The sequence below is a fragment of the Myodes glareolus genome, chromosome 5, assembly GCF_982192425.1.
Source record: "Myodes glareolus chromosome 5, mMyoGla1.1, whole genome shotgun sequence".
Classification (NCBI taxonomy): domain Eukaryota; kingdom Metazoa; phylum Chordata; class Mammalia; order Rodentia; family Cricetidae; genus Myodes; species Myodes glareolus.
The window spans coordinates 91,656,559-91,675,260 of NC_142030.1; the positions used below are offsets into that span (position 1 = coordinate 91,656,559).

The 18,702-nt window shown below is 42.6% G+C and overlaps 1 protein-coding gene across 1 annotated transcript in view; it reads right to left on the reverse strand.

Annotated features, from left to right (window-relative positions):
• Positions 1-237: 237 nt before the first annotated feature.
• The window catches only part of Dstyk (dual serine/threonine and tyrosine protein kinase), a 48,236-nt gene continuing 29,771 nt past the window's right edge, over positions 238-18,702 (reverse strand). Inside the window, exons 4-13 of the mRNA XM_048430716.3 lie at positions 13,733-13,965; positions 12,439-12,522; positions 11,366-11,542; positions 10,613-10,742; positions 10,089-10,245; positions 9,570-9,702; positions 8,119-8,232; positions 6,388-6,502; positions 4,060-4,194; positions 238-3,729 (exon numbers count right to left, since the gene is read on the reverse strand). Of these exons, the coding sequence (XP_048286673.3) occupies positions 3,542-3,729; positions 4,060-4,194; positions 6,388-6,502; positions 8,119-8,232; positions 9,570-9,702; positions 10,089-10,245; positions 10,613-10,742; positions 11,366-11,542; positions 12,439-12,522; positions 13,733-13,965 (1,466 nt within the window). The 3' untranslated portion in view covers positions 238-3,541. The remainder of the gene's footprint in view (positions 3,730-4,059; positions 4,195-6,387; positions 6,503-8,118; positions 8,233-9,569; positions 9,703-10,088; positions 10,246-10,612; positions 10,743-11,365; positions 11,543-12,438; positions 12,523-13,732; positions 13,966-18,702) is intronic.

Here is an 18,702-nt window from a genome sequence, read left to right on the forward strand (position 1 = left end):
CATAAACGTGGTCTTAACTATGCAGCACACCTGCTACCCACATCTTAACAGTTTACAGAGGACTCCACAGAACCAGGCACAGCCATTCAAATTACACCAAATGAAGACAAAAGCTAGGGCTGTGTCTCTCAAAATAAACAAGCAACCAAACAAATACATACATGTAACATGGCCCCACTGTAACACTGCCACAAAAAGAGCCACACTGCGCAAAAAAGGAGGGTACAGAGGCTGAGATTTGTGTCAAAGTAGTTTTTGTTATTGTACTTTATTCTACACACTTAGTATGTTACACTTTAATATAATACTGTAATAGACATTAGTTCTTTAAAACAAATAAAAATATTACATAAAGATAAAAAATAAAACAAAAAACCCAGCAAGCCATCCAGACTAAGCTTCTTGTCAACCCGCTGGGGTAGTTGGCCTCCCCAGCAACCCCAGCTGTCAGGCGTTCACACAGTCCCCACCGCTATGTCAATCACACAGTGCTGCTAATAAAGCAGATGAGGCTCAGCTCTTAAAGACAACAGGACCACGTGAGACTTCTAGGGGTGTCTGCAGTGCAGGTGCTGTAAGGCCACTGTAACATCACACTAGTTCTACCCCACATATCCCAACACCTACAAGACTAAATCCTCATTTTCTTTTAAGGAAAATGTGGACTGTTTGACCCAGAAAATGCAAAATGCACGTTCTGAACACTTTCAGCAGCTCTGCACTTTCCAAGGCTATCAATCTATCCTGACACAACATGGGTTCGGGAAGTCTCCCAGTAAGCTAGATCAAACAAGCAGGGCATCTCTCCAGAGCAAGATCAGAGGGTGCCTCAGTTTCCCTAAGTGTGACTGTACTGACCCATCCCCTGGGCTTCTCAGTGCTAAATAAGACAACAACAACAACAAAAATAAAGTGTCACCTAGTGCAGTTGTCACTTTCCAGCCGCACCACCCACGCCACTTCTGTCAGGAAGCACGTTGACTTTCCAGCCCTCTTTGACCTTTGTGTTTTGTTTTGGTACTAGACACTGAGCCCAAGGCCATGTGCGTGCTAAGCACATTCTCCCACTGAACTAGGCCTGCCCTGAGTGCTCTAACCTGTCTGAGAGCTCAAGTGAAAATACAGAGTGCACTTGGGAGCTGCCGAGAGTCCAGCTCACCACGCTCCTGCTCTAACTGTGTAGTAATGCACCCTTTCTTGGGTCCCTTGAGCTTTAGTGTTAATATTCTGACCCAGTGGTTGCCTAGCCCTGTCCCTTAGAGTGGATGGAGTCAGAAGTGACTCTCTTTGGTCTGGGAACAACCAGAGCAGTCCACTTTCTAAAGCAGTGAAAGATTGCTCAGTCAAGAAGCGACTCAGCTGTGCTGCTGTGAACTCAAGGGCACAGGTGAGCTGCACAGGGGCCAGACTCTGCCAACATTTCTTCTGATTGCTCTGCAGGAGAGCCTGTCACTCCATTCTACAGCAAAATTAGTAACCAGGCTTTCAGCTCCTAAGAAGCAGCCAGGTGGTCACTTAAGGGCTACAGTAAACTGCCCCCTATGGAAATTTTTTTGAAGGTAACTTTTAAGGCCACCCTTCTTCATCCCTTAGCTTGGAGGTAAATCTTCAAAACTTTGGTCCTATCAAGCCCTGCGCTAAGTGCCACCACACTTCTCTGAGGACTTAGTGTCTTCCCAAGTAATATACAGTACAGTACATTTCATGGCATTTTATCACTGAAATAATAACAGATGCCAAAAAACAATCCAAAATTAGCTTACAATGTTATAAAGTAAAATACACACAAATTAGACACATGTGTTCACATACTCAGCCTGCTGAGCATTGAAATACCACCACATACCCCCATGTGGCCTTTGGCTTGCCTGGCCAGACACTTTCAAGGATATCTTGGACTTTTTCATATGCTTTTTTATGAATGACTACAAAACTACTCCTTATCTCCTCACTTAGCATTAGCCTCTCCCTCCCACCAGGCAGAAAAAAATGGAGGGAATCTTCTTTTTAAAAATTAAAGGTTAAAAAAAAGGAACCTGCAATCTGACAGAAGACTGAAAATGGACTCTGGATGGGGAAAACAAAGTCTAACCTCCCACTTCTAAGTCTGAGTCTAAGCTAAGATGTGCAAAGAATGTTAGGAATTCGGTGTCCATGCTAGAACTACAGTCTCTGTATCAGAACAAGGGGCAGCAGTCTCCCCGCCACACAGACCTCTTGAAGTTTCACACAGTAGACCTAACTCGTAGAGATGGCTCATTCCTTCTTTCTTGACACCTGGCTTCCTGTACATCCTACTGTCTCCAGAGGACAAGTTAATGCTCAGAGCAGAGTACCTAAGTATAGTTGAGTAGATGTGAAAATTCTAAGAGCTAAACTAAGCATTCTACCAAAGTGAGGCCAGAGCCAACAAACGCAAAGACGCTGGGCCTATCATGTGTCTGTTACAGCTTGCATGGAGAAAGCATTGCATGGCATTTCTGAAGAGCTGTGAGTATGTAGACCAGTATGCTCAGCTGCAGCCTCATCAGAGTTCACGGTGCCTAGTATTAAAGTGAACTTTGAAAGCTCTATGAAGCTGGCGTGTGAACATGAGAGCAGTTCCCAGCAGACCTGCGGCTGTGGGACTGATCCCCAGCACTGAGGAAGAAGATAAGAGAGGGAGCTGTACAGTTAAAAGTTGGGCATGGCAGCACATACCTGCACTCTCAGCACTTTGGAGCATGAGGCAGAAGGATGAGATTTTTAAGGCCAGTCTGGGCTACATCCCATTAAAACAACAACAGAATTATAGTCTATTTTTAATCAGACACTCGAGTCCAACCACCATGGTATCTGGAGTAGTCCCACCTTTTTGAGGGAAAAGAAGAGTAGGTGGTGGGGAAAAACCCAAGGATCAAACAGATTCTGTTCTGGGTTAGCCCTGCCCTGAAGAAACCAGGGCTCCCTGGCCCTGGAAATGTAAACACTGGGTCGTGAGGGCAGACAGCTTCACACCCAGCTGCCTTCTGGGGCTTCTGACCTACAACCTGAGACCCTGGTTACAGAGAACAAGAACCAGGCAACCACAAAGTATATTTGGCTGGGATGGTTTGTTTTTTGCCCTTATAATCATACAGTCCTGAACTAATGTCATGTTTTCTAAGTGGTCTCTACCACTGGATAACCGAACTGAAGTCATGACAATGAGTGTTCTCGTCCCCTGCACTGCAGTGCCCCACCTGGTTTAGAAACATAGACAGTGAATAGCCAGTGCTAGCAGTTGCCTCCTTTTCAGTTCTGAGGCCAGAACATCACATTCTTCAGCGTTTACACATCTGACACAATCTTTTGCTAAAGAGATAGTGTGAGGCAGTATGAATACTAAAACAGCCACTGAATGCTTCAGGGTCCAGGAACCATCTCTGCCCGGGAAGGTCTTGAGTTGTCAACAAGCACCAATTCCCTTGGGAGCTCCCTTAATGAACAAATGACAGATTCTCCCCATGGCCTAAAGGTGAGAGGGAAGGAAGGAACAGAATAAAGAGAAAGGTTTTTGTCTTCAAGTAGAATCATCTAGTCCTCTGTTTGGTTGCTCAGAATTGCACTTGCAAAGCCGGTCCATAATGCTGTGGAGCATAGGCTGGACGATGCCCAGGAGAGGCCTCTTAGAGGGGTCACCATCCCAACATGCTTCCATCAACTGCCAGCACTCCTCATCAAACACAGGAAGACGCTCTGGACGAGTCCCTAGAGGAGAGCAAGGAAATACAGCCAATCAAGGAGAGCTGGGAGAGCAGAGAGCTCGGGTTCCCTCTGCAGATACCTAGATTATAACCTAACAGGAATGGCAAAAACCAACACTGGCTTAGAAAACCCAACACTAAAAGTTCCAGCAGAGACCATTTTTGAGATAGTTCAATATAGTGCTTTCAAGTAGCAAAGGTTTGGTTTACAGTGTCCTTTCTGCATTCTATGACGGTCTGCCTAACGTTGTCATGCTGTGCAATGGCCAGAGCACGAGTGTGCCCTGCTGTGCTGTCAGGAGGGAGTTAAGCAAAGCAGTTTGGCGGCTCTTACCTCTGCGCACATTGTTCCAGAGATGATCTTTGCTAGCACACCTCTCAAATGCCTCAGGGAGCTTGACAGAGCCCGAGCAGATATACCAGAAAAGGATCCCAAAAGCATAGACGTCCACGGAATTATCATACTTTCCTGCAGAAAAGACAGATGAGCAACAGTGAGCCACCGCCTTGCTTCTACAGGTCCTTACACAATTCTTAAAGCTTTTACTATCTATTATTCTTCACAAGTTGCCTGGTAGGCACAGAACATTTGTAATGCCTATTTTACAGTATAGAAAGCTAGCTACTAAGACAGCCAAGAGGTAAGAATTTGTCAAAAGAGAAAGAAAATCATTTTAATTATTTTTATCATTTTAATGGGACAGTCTGCAAGATTAATTCTAAAAGGTCATATTAGATAAATATGGGTGGGAACCAGAAAATAAAGATTATAAAGACAAAGATTAGCAGGTGTGGTGCACATCCGTAATTCCAGCACTCAAGAGATTAAGGCAGAGGATCATTTGAAACCAGTCTGGGATACACAGGAAGATCCTATCTCTCATAGAAAGATCTTAAAGGCAAAGAGGAGTATAGAGTTGGTGGGCAGCATGTCTCTCTCTCTTTTTTTTTTAGAGCAGGGATACAAAAGAAGAAAATATTGTATAATAGTATTCTGACAGCAACAGGGTAGATAACAATAAAATGAATTTAAATAAGCAGCAGGCAAGGCGGAGTAACAGCAGCAGGAAGAGAACAAAGTAAGCCTAGGAAAAGAAAAAGGGTCTATTATTTGACTCAGTTGTTTACTAATTCCTGGTCCTTCTGTGTACCACCCAATGAAGAACCAAGGTGACAATCTCTATGAAATGAATGAAATTTAAGGGCTGGAGAGAGAGAGAGCTCAGTGGTTTAGAGCACTTGGTGTTCTTACAGAGGCCCAGGGTTTGATTCCTAGCATCCACATGGCTCACAGACACCTGAGGTTGCAGTTCCAGGGCGTCCAACAACCTCTTTTGACTTCCCTGAGCACCAGGCACACTTATGGTACACATACATACATGCGGGCAAAATATTCATATACATAAAATAAATACTAAAAAAGAAATAGAAATGCATTGTTAATTATTCCTCATATCAGTACTAGTGACTGACCTATGATTTCTTTCCCATCTTCCTTGGTACAGTATCATCATCCTCCATCCACTATGGTTCAGAGTTTTAAACTTCCATGACAGCCATTCTTTTCTATTCAACACTCACATCAAGGCAGTAAAAAGCTTTCCCATTGTCTTCCAAATTTATCTCAAATCTGTAACCCTGTTTATTTCAGCATCAGTACCAACCATGATTAACCATGGACACAAATCTTTGCCTGACTGGTCACCTCACACTGATGCTTCTCCAGGCATATGTTCTTTGCCACCCTCCACTGCTCAAAAGCTCAATACCTCTTTACTTACGTAAGACCCTAACCCTCCCCAAGGTTTGCAGTCTATGGACTTCTCTGGCCTTGTCTGTCACTATTTGCCAAGTGGATTTCTTTCCTGCCATAAATATTTCTGTTTTGCAATTTCCCTTGGTATTTCCCCCTCTCCAGCCTCCAGATGTTTCTGCCCTAATGATTGGACTGTACAGGTAGAAAGGCCTAGGTTCAAGTCACAGTTTCATTGCCTTCTACCTCAGTGTTTGGGGCCAGTTACTTAATCAATCCAGCCCTGGTTTACCTATGAATCTGACATAAAAATACACCAACGTCATCACAGGCTTGCCGAAGGGATTAAGTCAAACAAGATCTCGAGAAACATACCTACCCTGCCTACTACAAAATATTTCAGACCTGAGTTCCCTTTCCACTATCTATTTTTCTAGATAGGACCCAAATCTCACTTCTACCATAAAACCATCCAGCATTCCAACCTAAGTTTATTCTTTCACTTTGCATCACAGTAATCACAGCACCTGTAATTTAGCATTTGATGCTGCCTTACATCCCTTCCAAATTACTTTACCTCTCTCAGTATATCTCCATGTTGATAATACATTCTCTAATGACAAGTTCCATCATTTAGAAGTTATTCAACCAAACTTTATGACAAAGGAAGTGCTAAGTATGACCATTATGGTGCTAATAGCCCAGAGACACATCCAAAAGAGCACTTGGCAACTCCCATTTACACCGTTCTTTCTCACTTCTTCACCTCTTCACTCTCCCTGTTCTGGTTTCTTCATTACCTGGGCCACACCTGCCAGCAGTACTTGCACACTATTTACCCTGAGGGGAAGCACCTCAACTCAGAGTACTGGGGTCTACCTAAGCCCACTCTTTGCCCTCTAGTCTTACCTGTGAAAAGTTCAGGGGCCATATGGATTGGTGTCCCGACAATGCTGCCTGACATCATAGCTTCTGGCTTGCAGAATCCTAAGTCAGTGATCTTGGCTCGGTTTTGTTTGTCCAGCTGCCAAAAATAGCAGGTCAGAGTCACCTTGTGTCTGCACACCCAGCCTCAAAGCAGTGCTTACTAAGTCCTTCCTCCAACCTCACTATATCAGACTCGTTCCTGTCCCTGTCCTCTTCCCCAAATGTGAGCAAGGACTGTTTCTTCACCTTTCTATCCCCACACTGGGATCACTATAATCTTGGAAGAATGAGTAATGAAGGTCTGTAAAATGAGGAAAACATGTCGGCACCTGACCTCCCTCTTATCAGCTGAAGTGATTCTTTAATTTTTAAAGCTCTAATCCAGGGCTGGGTGTAGCTCTGTGGCAGAGACCTGAACCAGCATGCACAGACCCTGGCTCTACCCCAGCATAGGAGAAAGAACAGCAATGACACACAAACAAATGAGCAGAAATTGATCCTAGATAATAAATGTGTCCTCTTTGGCTACTAATTGTCTCTTAGCTTCCTATCAATAATTTTTCAGTTATCTTTCTCTCCCCAAAACTGCAACTTTATGGGGTGTTGCCATGTGATACTGGAAGGTATTTTTTCCTAAGTAATTACATTTTATTCATTTACTTTGTGTGTGTATCCATCAGACAAGTTGTAGGAGTCTGTTTTCTCCTTCCACTATGAAGTAACAGGTGCTACAGCTTGTTGAGTCATTTCGGTGACTGTAATAGATGTTTTCAAGAGGAGTCTGTCAAAAGATTCCTTATAGTTTATGCAGTGTGACTTCTAAGGTGCACTGTGTATGTTAACTCTCATCTAGCATATCTGATCAAGCTCTAAACAATAGCAAAAACCAGGACTCCTCAAAAATACCAATGACATAAAAACAAAAAAAAAGGCAAAGATTATTCTAGATTGAAGAAGGCTGAAATAGCATGTAACAAGATATACTGTAGCATCCTTAGATTCGCTCCTAGGCAAAATAAATAGATAATAACAGCAAACAGACCGTATTTGGAGCAACAGAATATAATGGAGACAATAACAGAATATATGTTTTGTTGTTGTTGTTGTTTGTTTGTTTTTTGTTTTGTCGAGACAGGGTTTCTCTGTAGCTTTGGTGCCTGTCCTGGAACTAGCTCTTGTAGACCAAGCTGACCTTGAACTCACAGAGATCCACCTGTCTCTGCCTCCTGAGTACTGGGATTAAAGGCATGCACCACCACCACCCAGCCCAGAGTATGTGTTAATAACAGTAGTGTTATCAATGATAGATTTCTTGAGTGTGGTAACAGCATTTTAATTATGTAGAAGATACTTTTTCTTAGGAGAGATACATTGACATATTTAGGAGTGAATTGTTATCAGCACTTTACCTTCATATGGTGCAGGAAGATAAACAGAAAATATGACTGAGTGGGTACCCTGGCAGGAGCATAAGATACAAGGGCAGCTGGGTTTCTGCTATGCCACTCTATCCCACCTTTTCTATGAAGGTAAAATTCCCCACAGTGGAGGGAAAAGTGTTTGACACAGATAGTCTGCTGAAATTGCTCCTTAAGCTTAAATTCAGGACACCATCTCCCCACCACGGAAATGCTCCTCATTTCCATGCAGTCTTTCCCTAGAATCACAGGCCTTTTACACAGAGGACCCTCTCTGAATAGAGCTCTTACTCACCAGCACGTTCTTCAGTTTGATGTCCCGATGGACAAGCCCCTGGCTGTGCAGAAAGCGAATTCCCTCCACCACATCCAGAGCTATCTGCAAACGTGTCTCCAGGGTCAGCCCAGCCTGGGAAGGGAAAAGAGCCCAACTCCTTAGCCCAACTGAGACTTCAATTGTGAGCAACTAAATGACTTAGGGTGGCACAAAAGGGCAGAACAATGGCTGGGAGGTGCAGGGAAGAACAAGCGGTGTCGGACACAAAGCACAAGGTGGTCAGCAGGACCACCCCAGACTGAATCAGAATCCGAGGTCTAGCAGCATCTCACTCCCAGCATCCGGGTGACTCTGGCACTGTCTCATGGAAGATTTGCTTTCACAGGCTTGGTTAGCCCAGGTTTGATCTGATGGGCTCCAATTCCAAAGTTACTCTGATAACTTTAACTTGGAGTCTTCAGGATTCTGAAGACGGTCCTATTAATTTCCTCCAAGATCCTTAAATGGATCTAGCCCATTTACAAAAGAATTTTATGTGCTCCTGAGATAAAGAGGGAACCACTTGGAGTCTCTTCATCTCATCAATTTCTGTGACTCCTGAAAATATTCCTAAGTTTCTCTACCTTACTTCTGAAAGTCTCCATGAAAGCTCATATACGGGAATCCAGATGCCCTGAAGTCAGCTTCTGTCTCCTTCTGTTCAGCTCCAAGGCAGGAGACAGACAAGAGAAACCTAATTCCCTTATTAGTGAATATTTTAGATGAGAGCTTAAACTCAGCATTCAGCTGAGAGTTTCACCCTTACTCAAATGTCATTCTTCAATGGCACACCCCAGTTTAATTTTTAAAAAAAAAACCAAGATCACATAACAAGATCTTATAACTTCATGACTGACCCCACCCCACCTTTCTCTCGACTACAATTTTCTTAAACATGATTGGAAATTACACATCTTGCTATAATCTGATAGTGCTTAATACAAACCTTGCACAAATAGTCACTAATAAATACTTGTTCACTTAACAAAAGCTGGCTTTATCCAAACGTTCAATAAGAAGCTTTCCATTCTTTTAAAGAATCTACATTTTCCATCCCACCACAGGACATCAAAATGGCAAATAAACTAGGCTTGGTGGCACATGTCTTTAGTCCTAGCACTCTGGAGGAGGAGGCATGTGGATCTCTTGTGAGTGAGAGACCAGCCTAATCTACATTGGAGAGTTCCAGGCCAGCCAGTGCTACTGAGTGAGAGCCTGTCTCAAAAAAAAAGGAAAAAAAAGCAATTTTAAAAAGTAATGAATAAAAGCATTACAAAAATATACTAGGCTAAAAGTGAATTCTGAAAAATGTCTGACATTACTCTATTATAATCTCTATGAAAGTGAGAAGTTCTGAAACAGCAGGAAAGGACAAAGTCCAGGAAGGAACCGGCTCCCAGCTGGCTCTTGTCCCTGGCTGCCTCCCTCACCTTCAGCCCCGTGTAGAGGTCCCGGTGCAGCCGCTCCATAATAAGCAGTACCGCAATGCTGGAGCCACCACCATAGTTGTAATCAATGACCGAACCGTGAAGATCCACCAATCGCTCATGCTTTGGCAAAGACCTAGGAGAAAGAGAAAGGTTTGGGCTACCACACTCAGGCTCTAATTCTGCAAGAGATGCCAGGATGTAGAAAGAAAAAAACCTCACAGTCACACAGTCCAAGTCTAGACAGAGGAAAAGAAAACTTCTCTGCCAAGGTAAAGAACCATGGACTATCAATACTTGCAGTCCTTAGTAACAAGAAAGACAACAGAATGAAGAGCTGAGAAATTGTGATATGAGAAAACTAAGCAAAGATAGCATGTCTGGCCTAACTTACAAACACTAGTTATAATGTCGTTAAATCTAGGTATATAGAGACAAGATATGCTGTAGCTTGTGATACAAAACTAAAGCCAGTCTTTGGGTTCTCTGGGTCTTCCCCAGATTAATGAAACCAAGACCTACCTCATGTAGTGAAACTCCAACGCCAGGTCATTCCAGTGCTTCTCATCAGGAGGAACAACTGACTTGAGGGCACAAGGGAAGTGGCCCCCCCAGTTGTCACACAGGTACACTACACCATATTGGCCCCGGCCTAGTTCCTGTCCTAATTTAGGTTTACCTATAAGATATAAAGACAGCAATAAGGCAGAAGGAATAGGAACTTACCACGCATTCTTTTTAAGATTCTTAGATGCAACCCTGCCTAGAGGCCAGAAGTTGGTAATCATGCAATCATGCAATGGGGAGAAACTCAAGTGTTGTTCTAACCCATTAGGAAGTAACTGAGCTGGATGATTTTGAATAAACTTTGATCTTGTTGTTCATATTACACCAGCAGCAGAACCAAATAGGAATTCAGAAGCATCACTAAGTGCTGGGACAGCTTTGAAAGGTAGTAGTAGCCTGAGACAGTAGGATTCTTGGCAAAGGAATGCTAGAGGTCCCTGCATTTCCTCCAATTTACTTGAAAAGAAACAAGGACTCACGGTGAAGCAAGACATCCTGTAAAGACCGGCTCTCTAGGGAAAGGCGGGCCAGACGGGGGGCGTGGTCTTTTCGAACCTTTAGCCACAGATCTTCAGTTTTCTCCAGCCGCCCAGAGTGGCCAGCTTCCAGCTAGCAGAAAAAGACAACGTAAGACTCAAGTCCCTCACCTCAAGATTCTCCACCGGATTCATAGAAATAATTATATATTTTTTCATGCCAACAATTGTGAGAACTGAACAGCATATATATGGCATGTTTAATACAATAATAGTGCATAGTCAATAGTCATTTCCTCTTAGATGCATAATCACATCTATTCATATTCTCTCTCTCTCTTTCTCTCTCTCTCTTTCTCTCTCTCTCTCTCCCCCTCTCTCTCTCTCTCTCTCTCACACACACACACTCAGGAGGACCATATAATTGTGTGTGATCTGGTATTGCTAAAGTCATTCCTCTGTCATTCATTATTAAAATACGATATAAACTTATATAAAGTTAGTACTCCTCTCTACTTTTTTTCATTCAGCTATATGGAAAGAAATTAACTGCACTCACTCTAATTTTCCCAGAGTTATAAAAAGATCCACATGAAAAATTTGGTGATGAAACTTCCTGTAACATATTATTCTTTAACAGAATAAAAAATACACTGTTTTTTTTAAACTATAAGGATAGCAGAGAGCAAATTACTCCCCTCTAGATGAGTATCTTTTCTGCTTATTCCAGCTTTTGCTCCTTTCCTGCATACCAACCTGCCTCAAGGAGGCTGCAAAAGCCTCGTGAGAACAATTGAGTCGAGTACGGAATTGGCTACAAATGCTCTTGGCCAACTTGGAGGCACTGAGGCTCTCGATGGCTTCCTGGGCCACCTTCCTCTTCCACTCTAGAGTGATGGTGGGTGGGCTCACCCATGTGATCCGCTGGATGATCTGCCAAGATGAGGACAGTAAAGTCACTGAAGGAAGAAGGAACTCCCAGGCAGCTCCAACAATGCCTCTCCTTCACTGGGCTCCTACTCATCAGGCAAAGCCCCTATGAAACCCAGCATCATCTCTGACCCATCTACCTCAAAAACCAGGGTTCATCCAGATGAAAGCACCAAAGAACAGTAAGCCTAATTGAAATGCTCAGACCCCTCAATGTGTTCTATTCAGGGCCAGGGAGTAACTCTCCTGAAGCAGTAGTAAGATGCGAGTCTAAGACAGGAACCACACTCTTGGCCCTGACAACAGTGTGTGTGTGTATGTGTGTGTGTGTGTGTGTGTGTGTGTGTGTTGTTTGAGACAGGTCTTTCTACATAGCCCTGGCTATCCTAAAACTTACTATGTAAACCCAGGTAGGCCATCAACTCATATAGATCTGCCTGCCTCTACCTCCTCAATGCTGGGATTAAAGGTGTGCACCACCATGACTGACTCAATGTCTAGATTTTTGTTATTTACTTTTTTACTCTTTTGGTACCAGGGAATCAAACTTGTGACCCTTTGTATGTTAGGCAAAACATTTACCACTAAGCTATAGCCCCAGACCCAATAATACCTACTTCTGAGAAAACATTTAGGCTGAATAAAAGAAAGACAAAACAACTAATGAGGCGGAATTTTGTGGCTTCATCAAGTATTACATAAATCTATGGCTTTTTAGGGCTTAAAGGGAACACTGGTAGTAACTAATTGAGAACAAGCATACAACAAAATTCTTCCAGAGAGGCAAACCACCAAATAATGGCCACCCTACTTTAACAGCATATTCTATGATCTATTGGAGAGTCGAAGATGTAAGTGAGCCCAACATGGGTTAAATGACTTCTCTGAGGAACACTCACCTGCTTGATTTGTTCCCAAAGCATCCTTGTAACTGAGGACCCAGAGTGAAATGTGACTTCAACATGATAAGCAGCATTTAAGATCTGAAAGAGAGCATGTGAAGGAGCACATGCAGATGGTCATTTCTGAACAACTTCAAGAACAAGTCCAAGTTGGGTGTAGTGGTATATACCTTTAATCCCTGTACCTGGGAGGAAGAGGAAGGCGGGTCTCTCTGAGGCCACTCTGTTCTAGATAGCAAGTTCTCAGCCAACTGGTCTATAGAGTAAGAGACCCTGTCTCACACACACATACACACAAACCGTTGAGCCAGACACAGCACTTGGGAGGCAGAGGCAAGAGAATAAGAATTCAAGACCAACCTTGACCAAAATAGCTAGTTAAAAGCCAGGCCAGTCTTGGCTACATGTGCACCATTCCTACCTTCTGCCTGTGTAGCATGAGGGGGCTTGTTGGGGTTTCTGTCCCGCCCAGTACCCCAACAAGCCAGCAAGCCCCAAGGAAAATCAATCACACAGAGCTCTCTATAAGTTATAAAGCTGATTGGCCCATTAGGTCAGGCTTCTTATTAGTCCTTGTAACTTATTTTAATCCATTATCATTATCTATGTTAGCCATAATGGCTCAGTACCTTTCTCATGTGACAGCTTACATGTTGCCTCTTCGGTGGTCTGCGCAGGAGTGGCTGAGGAACCTCTCTGCTTCCCAGAATTCTCCTGTTCTCATTGCATCACCTCTACTTCCTGTCTGGTTTTCCCACCTATACTGCCTGCCTGGCCAATCAGCGTTTTATTAAAATATGATTGACAGAATACAGACAATTCTCCCACATCATGCCTGCCCAAATCGAAGAATTACAGTCCAGTCTGAAGGCTTGCAAATTTATCCCTAAACATATGCAAAGTCAACTGAAGTTCATTACCTCTTTTACTTTCTATTCTTTTATTTTTATTTTTATTTTATTATTTTTTTGACATAGGGTTTCTCTGTGTTGCTTTGGAGCTCTGTAGATTAGGCTGGCTTTGAACTCACAGAGATCACCTGCCTCTGCCTCCTGAGTGCTGGGATTAAAGGCATGTACCACCACCACTGCCTAGCCTTCTATTCATTTTTATCAACTGTAATTTTACAACTCATAAGCACAGGCAGTAGTCATATAGTAGGAAAGCAAAATGTAATTTCAATTACACTGTTTCAAAGGGAAATCCTTGGCTAATGTGAAGTTGGGCTTGTGTGTGAATTATTCTAGATGTTATCTGTGACACAGTGTCTTAGCAACCATTCTTTTCATACCTGTTTGAGATAATTGCTGGTAATATGAACCGAGACATCCTGTGATTTTTCAAGGCTCTGCAGACACCGTTCCAGGGTCCCAACGAAGCTTTCCCGTAGGTAATCCACTGAGCTGATCAGCTTGTTGGCCACTGCCTGATTTAGCCTGGAGATGATTAGCTCTTGGATCTGTCGGATGCAGCATTTGATCTCTCTGGTGCCCACTGTTTCTCCATTCTCAGGGACAATGACATCTACAGAGGCAGAGACACACTAGTTAGCAGTGAAGGAAGGGTGCAGACACACTAAACAGGGCATCTCCCAAGTCATCACTGGTGAACTACCCTGATGGTGGCTATGAAAAGACAGAGTTGGTTGCCAAATTCTGAATCACGGTAAGATCAAAAGCCAGGCAATGCTCAGCCACTTACATTAAATAAGATCCTGAAAACGAGCAGTTATGTCTAAAACAAGTCTGTTGATCTTAGTAGCTTTTAGGTTTCAGTTACAGGAGGAGGAGAACACCATTCTCTCAGTGGAAACTATTTGAAAGGCACAATAGTAAGCACTATATGTAGGCAATCTCACTTCATTTTCATGGTACCCTTGCTGGTAGATATTAATGGATATATTCTGTAGATAGGAAATAGCCTCAGGGATAAGACAACGTAGGCATTGGGAGAGAAGCTGTGCAGCCAGGAAGCAACACAACTAGAATTTGAGCATAAACCTCACTTGTTTCAAATCTAGGATTTTTTTTTTTTTGATTTTTCAATACAGGGTTTCTCTGTAGCTTTGGAGCCTGTCCTGGAACTAACGCTGTAGACCAGGCTGACCTTGAACTCACAGAGATCCACCTGACTCTGCCTCCCGAGTGCTGGGATTAAAGGTGTGGGATTAAGGTTAGATTAAAGGTGGGATTAAAGGTTAGATTAAAGCTAACTGTCAGAGCAATTGTCAGGAGCTATTATAGGCCATGACACAATTACAGCTTATAGCAGTTGATAGGTCAGATGCCAACAACACCAGACGAATGGTTCTCTGTTGGAGGAGTCCTGTCAGGCAGGGCCTGCAGACCACTGACTCTGAAAACTGTTGCTGTCATCTGTAATTTCACTTGTGCAATAACAGCTATGATATCTCCCCATCACCATACATTTTCATGTGATGTATACATGTAATCTCATGATTACATCTCAATCTTATAGGCAAACGCATTTGTGGGTGGTCAGGAAGATGATTTCTCATTTATCTGTATAATTTTGATGAATAAAAACATACTAAAATATGTTTCATAACTATATTGTTCCAGGTGAACTATAAAACACTTAAAGGCCTGTTCTCTATCCTTGGAGATATATACATATACATACACATACATACATATGCTTGGGAATTTGTAACAGAGAAGTAATAAGAATGTAGACTGTAGAGGAATAAGAATAAGGATGTAAAAGAATAAAGAAGTGGAACAGAAAATTAGAAATAAGAAATTATATGCAATTAGGACTAAAGAATTAGAATTAAAGAAGAAATAAAGAGAATGACCCTCAGATCAAGTGAGTGAAATTAGTATAGAAATCTTTCATTTTCCCCACTCCTGAGAAACATTTCTCTTTTGAAACCCTGGATAGGGGCTGGGAGCTGATCTCTTAGTCCTTACATAAAACAAGAAAAAAATTTTGACATGGAACTCCATACATAGCCCAGGCTGACCACACACCTACGACTCTTCTGCCTCTTTCCTAGGAGCTGGGAGTACAGGCATATGCAACCACACCTAGATTAAAACATAAATATTTCCTAAAGAATGTACATCCTGTTACCCAGCATATGTGACTGACCTTTATTTAAAGACAAATTGCAACAGAAATCTGGTCCTACCAGATTATGTGCAAGCTCGCTCTTAAATCAATTTGTTATTGCTTCAAACGTACTCAGAAAGGACTCAGAACAACACAAGAACGAGATAGGAAATTGCACCCAATATGTAGCTATTTAAGGACATGGATCCACAGACCTACAAGTAAGCAGAGTCAGACATTTGGTCTACTAGCTCCAGTTATTCCAAGATCTGTTTAAGCTAAACATTGTATCAAAGGCACTAAACATTGTACCAAAGGCACTAAACTGGTATACCTTCCACAGTACAACCCAACATTACACTGTCACCTAACCCTACTGCTCTGGCCAGCTGTCATCATGTAGGTACCATGCCAGCACTGATGATCCAGGGTACTTAGTGTTCAGAGGACTCTAGAACTCACTGAAATGAGCATTTCTCAGTCATCAAAGATACATCTCTATTCATTTTTACTGAAAAAGGAGGGAAGAGAGGGAGGAAGGAAAAAAAGGAGATTCTTTGTTTTTGATGCAAGGTATAAGATGATCAATAACTCCAAGTTCATATTCTTCAACTCTGGCATTTCAGAACACAGAAGTGTATACTAAAAGAAAGTAAACGATGACGGACGTTACAGGTGAAATGTGTGGGGCATAGATGAGTACAGCTGACAGCAGACGGCAGAACTAATGACTTTACAAAATGTGGCATTTAAAGGGTGATTGGACTTGGAAAAATTCATGGAAAAATAAAAGATATTTCAGATTTGAGGCAGGACACATGCAAGGAAAAGGCTTAGGGATTGTATGGAAGGCATCAAGCAGTTAAGACCAACCCAGTTAAAACTACAGGAAGGTGAAGAATGGAGTGTAAGGTTGGCACAGTTGATAAAGGCTTTGGGAGCTCTCAAATTAGATTGAGGTACTCGGTACTGGTCTGTGGAACAGTAAGCCAATAAAGATGAAGTAAAGAAAGAAAGAAACAAGCTAGGAGACTGATTGGGTAAAAGTACTTCAGACAGACTAAAGAAGAAAGACTAGAACCAGGAGTGTTTTGAATGCTTATATCCCAACACTTGAAGAGGCGGAGGCAGGAGGATTGTAAGTTCAAAGCTAGCCTGGGTTATACAATGAAATCCCATCTCAAAAAATATACAGAAAAGCAAGCATGGGTAGATATGAAAGTGCAAGGAACTCATGGGTACTTGACAACTCTTTAAACAAGGGAATTCAGGGGGAAAGGCAACACAGCACAGGCTGAGGATTTGAAGCTGGGGACCAGGAAGAAGGGGGTACCAGTAACTTAGAGCAGTTTAAGCCAGAGGTTCTCAACCTTCCCAATGACCCTTTAATTCAGTTCCTCATGATGTGGTGATCCCCAACTATAAAATTTTTCATTGCTACTTCATAATTGTAATTTTGCTACTGTTATGAATCATAATGTAAATATCTGATATGTGACTCCTGTGAAAGAGTCATTCAGGACTGGAGAAACAGCTCAGTGGTTAAGAGCACTGTCTGCTCTTCCAAAGGTCCTGAGTTCAATTCCCAGCAACCACATGGTGGCTCACAACCATCTGTAATAAGAACTGGTGCCCTTTTCTGGCCTGCAGACATACATGCAGACAGAATACTGAGAATACTATATACATGATAAATAAATAAATATCTTTAAAAAAAAGAGTCATTCAACCCCCAAAGAGGTCACAACTCACATGCTAAGAATGGCTGGTTTAAGCAGTAAAGTACTGAATTATAAAATATGGGCTCAGGGACTGGGTGTGGTGATGCTTTTCTTTAATCCCAGTACTCAGAAAACCAAGGCAAGTGGATCTTTTTGAGTCTGAGGCCAACCTGGCTTACATAGTGAATTCTAGGACATCCAGGACTACACAGTGAGACCATGTTAACACACACACACACACACACACACACACACACACACACACTCAAGAATTAGACTGTCTCAGTTCATATTCTGCCTCTTTTATTTACTAGTTGTAGAACCTTTGGCAAAATTGCCTAACCCTTTTAAGCCTTTACATTCCCTCATCTAAAGAATAAAAATAAGCAGCATCTATCTAGTGAAGATTCTAACAAACACAGCACTGACAAAGTCTAAAGTGACTTTCACGGTTTGAGCACTCCTGGTGTGTATATGTACTCGTAACTGAAAATGTCAAGAGTGACTGAAAACAGTGTCATTTTGGTTGCTGTGCAGTAGAGTTAATGCTCATGCATGGAGATTCAAACAGCATAAAAGTCAGCAGCATCGAGAATTCAAACACCAAAAGCCCTGACTGATGGCTTCCCCCACTGTGTTAACAGTCATTCGTGATGAATGAGAGACTGCCAGAAAAACTAAACATGCTCTCAGAAATTTTCCTGAGCTGGATTTCAGGAGCAGCCTGAAGAAAAAATAAGATCATGGGACAAAAAGCAACACAGCACCTTAATTATTTAGATGAGGTGACTGATCTCTTTTGCTCTCAAGGACTTAAGGTTCGCTTTTATTCCTTCCTGAGCCACAAGCTTACCTTTTCCTAAATTCATCCTTAGCGTTCTCTAATCCCCACCTTCTGTCTGCATCCCTATACTCCTGAGAAGAGCTGCTTGAAGAATTCTACTATGCTGCACTTTCACCTTTGCTCTGTGGTAGTCTGAATGTAACTGGTCCCCATATGCTCCTAGGGAGTGGCACTATTAGAAGGTGTGGCCTTCTTGGAGGAAGTGTGTCACTGTGGAATAGGCTTTGAGGTCTCATATGCTCAAGCTACGCCCAGTGTGAACAGAGACTCCTGCTGCTTGCAAATGAAGACATAGAACTCTGAGCTCCTCCAGGACCATATCTGCCTGCATGCCACCATATCCTACCATGACAATAATGGACTAAACCTCTGAAACAGCAAGTCAGCCCCAATTAAATGTTTTCCTTTCTAAGAGTTGCCATGGCCATGGTGTCTCTCTACAGCAATAGAAACCCTAACTAAGACAGGTGTCCTCTTGCTGGATCTTAAGAATCAAGACATGGGAGCTGGAGAGATGACTCAGAAGTTAAGAGCCACATGGCAGCTCACAATGTTATATAACTCCAGTTCCAGAGGATCTGATGCCCTCATACAGACACACATGCAGGCAAAATACTGATG